The sequence below is a fragment of the Brachyhypopomus gauderio genome, chromosome 2 (assembly GCF_052324685.1).
Source record: "Brachyhypopomus gauderio isolate BG-103 chromosome 2, BGAUD_0.2, whole genome shotgun sequence".
NCBI lineage: Eukaryota > Metazoa > Chordata > Actinopteri > Gymnotiformes > Hypopomidae > Brachyhypopomus > Brachyhypopomus gauderio.
This window is the reverse complement of record NC_135212.1, coordinates 15,040,910-15,050,909: the sequence shown is the minus strand read 5'-3', so window position 1 is coordinate 15,050,909 and position 10,000 is coordinate 15,040,910. Positions and strand designations below refer to the sequence as shown.

The 10,000-nt window shown below is 43.9% G+C and overlaps 1 protein-coding gene across 7 annotated transcripts in view; it reads left to right on the top strand.

Annotated features, from left to right (window-relative positions):
- The window catches only part of afg2a (AAA ATPase AFG2A), a 91,321-nt gene that overhangs the window by 55,393 nt on the left and 25,928 nt on the right, over positions 1–10,000 (top strand). The window contains exon 14 of one of the 7 annotated variants that reach the window (XM_076988200.1): positions 4,797–4,929. The exons of 5 other annotated variants lie outside the window; for them this stretch is intronic. Coding sequence is in view for 1 of the 2 variants with exons in the window: in XM_076988182.1 (XP_076844297.1) it covers positions 4,797–4,802 (6 nt within the window). In the remaining variant the exon portion in view is untranslated. Of the gene's footprint in view, positions 1–4,796; positions 4,930–10,000 lie in introns of those variants that run through there. One more of the 7 variants, XM_076988182.1, reaches the window with a different exon arrangement.

Below are 10,000 nucleotides of genomic sequence, written 5' to 3'. Positions count from 1 at the left end.
CCAGCATCCGTGATGCTGCTCAACTCCGCCCCCTGACTCCGCCCCTGTGCGTCTAATCCGTGCTCTGCGCTGCCTGTCACCCAAGATGGAGGCCATGTGCTTCCTGGGTTCAAAGAATCTGCACCCGTTAATCTCAGTGTGTTCACAGTTTCACACATCTGTTTCTCTCACTCTCTCTCTCTTCTCTCATTCACTCTGTCTCATCTGTTTCTATCAATTCTGTTCAACAGTGCTTTATTTGCATGAAAGTTGTAAGTTGCATTATTACCAAAGCAAAAACAGAAGCAGAATCAGCACTTCTAATATCTACAAACCAGACGATCAGCTGTTCAACAACACACCACTGAACAACACACACAACACAAATCTGTCTTTATCTTTTTCAATCTTCCTTGGTCTGTCCCTCCTTCTCTTTCTCTCTCTCTGGACGTGTTTTCCATTCCAGCACGGATGCGGTACTGAGTGGGAATTGGTTCCGGTGTCACTGCCGCAGGTTTAATTGCCAAAAGCAACGGAGGTGCAGTGGAGGCTGATAATTGTGTAATTGTATGTGGTGAAACGATACCCAGCTGGTTGTTTGTGGGTCTGTAGGCAGCTGTGTGTGTGTGTGTGCATGTGTATGAGTATGAGTGTCTTTCATGAGGACATTTCCTGTGTTTAGCGTCCTGGTTTAAAAATGGCACCAGTTGGTTTGTTTCTGGCCCAGTAGCGCATGTGTCCCACACACACACACACACACACACACACACACACACACACACACACACACACACACACACACACACACACACACGTGCATTGACCTATGTTCCCTCTTGTTGTTCTTGTTGATACAAATTTAGACAGAAAAATGTAAGAGCAAGGGGGGAGGGGGTTAGAGAGAGTGGAGAGGGCGGAGTTTGGGGAGAGTGGAGAGGGCGGAGTTTGGGGAGAGTGGAGAGGGCGGAGTTTGGGGTGCATCAGGAAACTCCACACCACCTGTGTCACATTTATTTTGCATTCTCTTTTGGGTCAGTCAGGAAGTCCTTGGTGCTGGGATTCCTTTGCTTCCTGTTTTGAAGAGAGGAAAGATGTAGAGAACGTCAAAACAGTGTGGTGTGGTGCACCTGGGGTGTGTCAGTCACTCACCGAGGGGCCATTTCTCCACCTGCCTTGAGACTTTTCACTCTTTTCACACTGCCCTGTGTCGATATTGTATTCTTAAGGTTACAGATTTTCTTCTAGACTGGTCTTGGAAGAATGGTGCATGGTTTCCTTTCAGATTATTCTTTAGATTTAGATTCTTTAGGCCGGGGTGCCCATTACGTCGGTTGCGATCTACCAGTCGATCGTGAAGGAAGTGTGGGTAGATTGCATTACATTAAAAAGTAGTGGATGAATGACAGGCTATCATCCATCTGCACTGACAGTTCTATTTTGATTGACATACATGGTAGCCAATCTGACGTCTAGGGTTTGACACGCAAACCCCTCCCCGGTCAACGATCGACACACGCCGCTAGAAGATAAATAGGTAGATCTTTCTGACTTGGTCATCTTAAAAGTGGAACGCAAGCTGAAAACTTGTGGGCACCCCGGTTAAGACCTTTAGATTGCATTGTCTGTGTTGTATTTACCTTACATGCTTACAGCTTTAACTGGACAGTATTAAAGTTTGTCGTCCGGTTCCTCGGGACCTTGAGGTTTCACAGGAGCGTGGTGCATTCCCTCCCAGAAGACTCTGAATTTCCCAGAATGCTCAAAGAGACAGGACATTGGGAGGATATGCGTGGTGTTTGTTTACTGGTTGCTTAGGATAGCAGGATGTGTGTGTGTGTGTGTGTGTGTGTGTGTGTGTGTGTGTGTGTGTGTGTGTGTGTGTGTGTGTGTGTGTGTGTGTGTGTGTGTGTGTGTGTAGCATCTCTGAGCTCCTCCCACACCCTGTGTCATTGATGACGGGAGAGAGAGTGCAGGTCTCTGAGTGTGTGTGTGTGTGTGTGTGTGTGTGTGTCTATATTGTGTCTCTTAAATTCATCCTGTTGTCATGGGAGACAAATGTTGTTTTTTTGTTTACTGCTCGATGAATTCTAGTCTCAGTTCAGATCCATGTAGCACTTTTTTGTTTGTAAGGGTGCCAAAGCACCGTCGTGGGGACCCAGGACCAGGAGAAAGAGGATGAGACACTTCTATGGTGTCCAGTATAGTGGACACTGTCCTCATATTCCACCACTGGGATTAAACTGAGCACAGTCCATGAACACAGTTCAGAATTCACCTCGGAATTCTTCTGGGAATTCATGTCAGAATTTGGGTTTGCGTTCCGTGCTCATGATATTACAAATGACGGCCTAGTAATTTCATAATGACAATTTCCTGTGGCAGTTCACACAAACCAGTAGATGGACCTGGTGCTTTACTGCACTGACCTTCTCTTGACCTTTAACTTCACAGTGAAATGGTCACCATTTGGGATCTTTTTAACCCGGAGAATGACCACAATAAAAAGAACACACTGTGTGTGTGTGTGTGTTTTTCTCATCTGGGATCAGTCTTCAGTCTCAGATTATTCCCTATAAGTGTCTCCCTATAGGCCATGAGACACATGCTATTCTGACTTCTAACAAAAACAAGAATGATGGGGAATAAAACATTAAGTGAAAGAGTGTGAGATGAAGTGAATCATATGAGCTCCTGACATGAGTGTGGTTCTGTGTTCAGGGGTGTTAATGCATGTTGGGCACTGATCTCCTCTGAGAGGAATAAGTGTTTGTGGAATGAACCCATGATTCTGTTCTGCCTGGCAGACATCATGTCGTTCTGAATATCGTGCTGATTTAGAGTTAAACAGCGCGCGCGCACACTCACACACACACACACACACACACACACACACACACACACACACACACACACATTCCTGCATTCCTCCTGGCCTCAGCCACAGGAAGTGGACACACATGGGACAAAAGCTCCAATTAGTGCTCTGTGTTTGTGTGTGTGTGTGCGCGCATGCAATTTGGGGCCCTTTGAAAGGGGATAGAAAATCAGAATGGAGCGGAAGGCAAAATAAATAAATGAATAATTAAAATTCCTCTGGACTGAAAAAGCATTTGCTGCTCTGTTGGAAGACGGCGACTGTGTTTGTCAGAGACGGCAAGTGTGACCTGTATTGGGGAAGATAAGGTTTTTGTGGTGGATTAAAATCCTATATTGCTGAGCTGCGATATTGGTCACTCTGGCAATGGAAGGAAAAGTAAAAATCTGAATGTGTTCACTTAACATCGCTGCACTAACTTCTTCACAATAATAACGACTGTCGTTCATCTTGAAGTACTTGAAATGCGTGAAAATTAGGACATTTTTTCAAGTTGCTTTCAGATTTGGTTTTTTATTTCAGAAAATGTTTGCTTTAAAACCCTGAAAGTAATATGGCACTTAAATTAGATTAATGTTGGGAGATGTTTGCAATTAATGGAATAAAAAATTTTGATTTATTTTTTCTTTGCAAAAAAGGTTGTGGTTGTTCTTAGGAGACATGTTGGTTTTTGTGTGTTTGCTCTTGCAAAAGTGTTATCAGGTTACTCAGTAGACTACCCGGATACTAAAATAATCTATAACGTTAGGCCAAGTTGGAGTAGGGCATTGGCGTGAGACTTTAAGGTAAGGTAAAGAATAGGGGATTTAGGGTATGGTGTTTAGGGTAGGGGATTTAGGGTGTCTGGTGTGTGTGTCTGCTGTGTAAAAGTGTGTGTTGTAAAAACAGTACCAGACAGTTTTTGGCTGCAGCAGAGCAAAGGTTTGGCAGGTCCAGTATGTATACAGGAGTGCCCACTGATACTGTCATACAGTGTGTGTGTGTGTGTGTGTGTGTGTGTGTGTGAGTGAGGGAGCTCAGACAGGAAGACCCATCTTCCGATTGTTATTGTCGTTGTAGATTTGTTCTGACAGCATAATAACTACTTCCAGCTTAAACAGGATCCTGTACTGACACATGGAAGATCTTTTGATGGTCCTGAAACACACACACCTTCACACACACCCTCACACACACCCTCACACACACCCGGGAGTGCTTTTGGATAAACAGGAAGTTTAAGTGTTAAATAAAGCCCTCGGGAAACACACTCATCAGCTGTCAGTCAGCTGTGTGTGTGTGTGTGTGTGTGAGAGAGGGGTTGTGTGTGTGTGTGTGTGTGTGTGTGTGCGCGCGCGCTTGAGAGTGGGGGGGGGTTGTGAGGGGGGGTGGGGGGGGGGGGGGGGGGTGGGGGGTGATGTGTGTGTGTGTGTGTGTGTTCTGTAGGGGGTTCCTGTATAGCCACCAGCTATTCTCGTGGTTCTTTAACCACCTGTGGCTTCTTTCTCTAATACATGCTTACACTCACACACACACACACACACATACACACACATTCTTCTATCTGTATCTCTTTAAATCTTTCCTTTTTATGCCGATTCCTGGCCTCTCTCTTTCTGGTCTGTTGGTTTCCATGGAGATCAAGCACATGTATTTAAATGTACTGTGTGTGTGTTTCTAAACGAGGACGTTTAGAAATATTGGAAAACTTATGTGAAATTTGGTCTCAAAAAATCAAAACCACCACAGAACTAAAACCAACTGTATTCTTACAATTAACTGCTTCACCACTAAAGCTAAAACATGCCCTTATTTGGGCGTAACAACCCATCCCACAGAAAGTGTTGGCTGTGAAGGGACTCAGAAGGAGAGAGCTCTTCTTGCTATTAAAACACCACACCACACTCAATCAGATTTTAAATGCTAAATTTGTTAAAATCTAATTTGTTGTTTTCTCCTGTAGCAGTGAGTTTTGGGAGGCTGTTAGGAGCCCTGGAACTCGGCAGAAACACTCGGCATGAGCAGTGACCTAACACCTCATGTCACAGACAGGAAAGAGTCTGACCCATACTCAGAAAATCAGACCCCACCAAACTATAACCACTCCAAAACACTATTACATCACACACTTGATTGAAACTACACAACAAAATATAAATTCAAATGTGCCATATTTTGTCAATTGTGATTTTTTCACCGCAATCGAAATTTGTCCTCCGCTTTTAACCCATCTGTGCAGTTAGAACACACACACACACACACTAGTGATTACTAGGGGGCTGTGGTGCGCACACACACACACACACACACACACACACACACACACACACACTAGTGATTACTAGGGGGCCATGGTGCACACACACACACTAATGATTACTCGGGGGCCATGGTGCACACACACATACACACACACACACACTAGTGATTACTGGGGGGCTGTGGATCACACGTGCCCAGCGGTGCCAACAACAGCACTAACTCCAAGGCTATGTGGCCTTAAATCAAGACTGCACATTACTGACCTACCTGACAACAATGAAAAGAAGCTGAGGATGATTTTGACAGTATACAGACTCGGTGAGACCAGTCTGGCCATTAGAACTGGCTGGCACAGACAGCTGGTCACTCTGAGGGGCCAGACAGTGTTCCCCCTGTGAGTGGAGACCGAGCTGCAGAATGTTCCATTAGACATGGATTCAGTGAGAAAGTGATCATCGTCTCTCCGGAGTTTCAGCGCTGCAATGACACTGAGAAACTACCGTACATATTAGCAGAGAAGAGTGAGCTGATTATACACACAGCTTGATACGTGTCAGCCTGTAGCACGAGTCCCAGTGAAGACAAACAACAAAATATCGATTATTACTAATTGTTACATCTTTCTGATTATTACTCATAATTCCATATTATTTAATACGCATTTTGAGATATTATAAGTTTTTTTAATTCCAATCTATAATATTGTCTTTCTCCATTTATGTTATATATCGGGGTGCCCATTACGTCGATCGCGAAGGAAGTGTCGGTCGATTGCGAAGGAATGTGGGTAGATCGCATGACATTAAAAAGTGGTGGATGAATGACAGGCTATAGTCCATCTGCACTAATGGTTGTATATATACACCGCCCCGGTAACAATTTACGTTTGCCACCCCCCCCCCCCCCCCCCCCCCCCCATCATTAATTTACACTCGCCATACCCTCCAGGTTCAAATCTCACTCCAACCGATCTTGAAAAGGTAGATCTTTCTGACTTGGTCATCTTATAAGTAGCTGGTGGAGAGAGGGGGGATGGGAGAGGGAGAGAAGGGGGTGGGGGAGAGAGAGGGAGAGGGAGAGAAAGAGAGAGAATGAATGAATGAATGTCCTCATGACTGTGCTGTTATCTGATGCAGCTGAAAAATGACCCACATCTCTGCCATTATCTCTCACTCACCCACCAACGTGCTCTTCCGCTGATAACACACACTTGTGTGTGTGTGTGTGTGTGTGTGTGTGTGTGTGTGTGTGTGTGGATGTAAGCGATGCTGGTAGCTCCATTCATCCTGCAGATATGAAAGAGGTGCATCAGTACTACTGTATAACACCATCAAACACACCTATAATTATATAACACCATCAAACACACCTGTAACTATACAACACCATCAAACACACCTGTAACTATACAACACCATCAAACACACCTGTAACTATACAACACCATCAAACACACCTGTAACTATACAACACCATCAAACACACCTGTAACTATACAACACCATCAAACACACCTGTAACTATACAACACCATCAAACACACCTATAACTATACAACACCATCAAACACACCTATAACTATACAACACCATCAAACACACCTATAATAATATAACACCATCAAACACACCTATAACTATACACCATCAAACACACCTATAATTATATAACACCATCAAACACACCTATAACTATACAACACCATCAAACACACCTATAACTATACAACACCATCAAACACACCTATAATTATATAACACCATCAAACACACCTATAACTGTACAACACCATCAAACACACCTATAATTATACAACACCATCAAACACACCTATAACTATACAACACCATCAAACACACCTATAACTATACAGCACCATCAAACACACCTGTAACTATACAACACCATCAAACACACCTGTAACTATACAACACCATCAAACACACCTGTAACTATACAACACCATCAAACACACCTGTAACTATACAACACCATCAAACACACCTATAACTATACAACACCATCAAACACACCTATAACTATACAACACCATCAAACACACCTATAACTATACAGCACCATCAAACACACCTATAACTATACAACACCATCAAACACACCTGTAACTATACAACACCATCAAACAGTGTAGTGGGTTTGAGGTGGAGTGTGGTGCAGTTTGAGGTGCAGGGTGTGGTGAGGTGGAGGGTGTGGTGTAGTTTGAGGTGGAGGGTGTTGTAGTTTGAGGTGGAGGGTGTGGTGTAGGGGTGTGCGATATGACAATATAAAATCGTGAATGGCGGTAATGAGTGGAGAATTGCAGGCGATCTACCAAATTAGAGAAATCGTATAGATTGCCTTTGCCAATCAGCGCAATGACTTTTGTTAAATGCTGTTTCCAGCCGATGCGGCAGACGTAGGGCTGGCCAATCACAGCGAACTGTGCGTCTTCCACACCTCCATGTTGTGTTTGTAAAAACTAAAATTGGACAACCATGGCTGAAAGCCAAACCGAGGAGCTGGTAACGACTAAGGAAATTTACCTCTGTAATATGGAATTGGTTTGGATTTTCTTCCACTGACAAAGACCAAACTTCAGCGATATGTAAGGTGTGCAAAGAACATGTAAAAACATCCGATGCCAGTACAACAAATTTATTCAATCACTTGAGACGTAGGCGCGACTCCGCACACCTCACGCGAACCCCCACAAACGGCGGAGGTGTTTATACAGGTACTTAAACTTGGCGCGTCACTCCACGTTCTTTGCAGTGTTGTCCGAAACAATATGTGGTAGTATAAAGAAACACCCCTCAAAAACAGAAAGGAACATTTACCTGACGAATTTTTATGTTGCTTTGTGTTTCAGGTTTGAAAAGTGCTGGAATTTAAGTGCTGGAAAAACAGTTTTCTTGTATTACGTTAACAAATACGAGCCTCTTGTAAGTCCAGGACGAAACATAACTTGAACATGTTAAGATTGGGCGTTTTGAAAAGAAACAACCATTAAATAATGTGATAAAAAGCGAATTATTTCGAATCATTTTGACTATATGTATAAATATTTAACTTAATTAAATTTAACGTGCTGGGAAATATTGTATATTTAGTGCAATAGTGTACTTTATCAGTGTCACTCATTTAAATCTGCTTAGAAAGAAAGGGTTGTAACCCCCCATTTTTTTGGATGGAATATTGTGATAAAAAATCAAAATCGTGATTTTATGCAAAGAAATTGTGCTAATTTTTTTTCCCATATCGCCCACCACTAGTGTGGTTTAGGGTGTGGTGTAGTTTGAGGTGGAGGATGTGGTGTAGTGGGTTTGAGGTGTAGTGTGGTGTAGTGGGTTTGAATTAATATTTGTGGGCTTTAACAGGTACACTGCTAACATGATCACTAAATCTACCGAATAAATAAATGATTTCAAACACATTTATTGAGCTTATTGGATGGGCATACCCAACCAATTGTGAAAATTAAAGTGTAATTTCTCCTGTTTCCTTAAACAATTTCTTTTAAAATCACTGTCATGGGACTAGAACATCAGTAGAAACACAAATGTGAGTCTGCAACTGACAGACGTTAATCGAAACGAACATCAACGGATGTGAACAGAAGTGCAGTAATGAGAACAGAAGAATGCCAACGACCATCAGAGACCGAGAGCACTCACAAACACGAGAACCCACGAGTCTTCCAGCAGAGTGGTCCAGTGGTCCACAGCACCGAGGGCAGCTAACGGCCAGTCGGGCTTTAGAAGGCACGTGATGGGTCTGATGGGTCAAATAAGAGCAATTTACATGCGCAGTGCATGTGAATTTTTCTTATTCATTGTGCATTTTTCGATGTGTTTACTGCATATGTTCGTGTTGTGATGACAATGCAAATGCAATTGATCTGCATCCAGTAGGGGTGTGGCGATGAGAGAGGGGTGTGGCAATTAGGGAGGGGTGTGGCGATTAGGGAGGGGTGTGGCGATTAGGGAGGGGTGTGGTGATTAAGGAGGGGTGTGGTGATTAGGGAGGGGTGTGGCGATTAGGGTGGGGTGTGGTGATCAGGGAGGGGTGTGGTGATTAGGGAGGGGTGTGGTGATTAGGGAGGGGTGTGGTCAGATTAGGAGAGGTGTGGTGATTAGGGATGGGTGTGGTGAGATTAGGAAGGTGCGTGGTGATAGAGTGTGAGGGAGAGAGAGAGAGCACATGTGAGGGACATAGGGAGAGAGAGAGAGAACATGCTCAGGTTCGGTTCATCTCCCAGTGTAGCGTGGTCTTCACAGGCTCTCGGTGGGTGTGTTGAGCTCCTGGCTGCTGTGCTGAAAGACTAATCCTTCAGGAACAGGTGTGGACACCTCTGTCCAATCAGAGCGCAGCAAGGTCAACACGTAACAATAACAACAATATTGGCATGTAGTTTCACTTTACCACTTCTGTTTGGAGAATACAAGCTGGTTTATAAACCATCTGAAGGGAAGAAAGGAATGGCAGAAGGGACGAAGAATAAATATATGCAAGAATGAGAGAAATGAATAGAGAGAAAGAGAAATGTTTTAAAGTTGGCTGTGGTTAGCTGTTCCGGAGTGTGTTTTTCTTGAGATTAACTCTGACAGGAGAGTGGAAGAGACCAGTTTGTCTATCTTTAGAAAGGTGTGTGTGTGTGTGTGTGTGTGTGTGTGTGTGTGTGTGTGTGTGTGTGTGTGTGTGTGTGTGTGTGTGTGAGTGGGTTCCTCTGTGGGTTTTACAGGCTGTTTTTGGCCAAAAGGGAATTAGCCGTATCCGGAGTAGTTCCACAACCACAGGTGGGACTTGCTGGCAAAGCTTCACTAGCACTAGCTCTCAGGTGTACTGTGAGAGGGGTGGAGCCAGAAGTTAGTCCTTCCCACTGCAGCCCACACCTGAAATACAAAG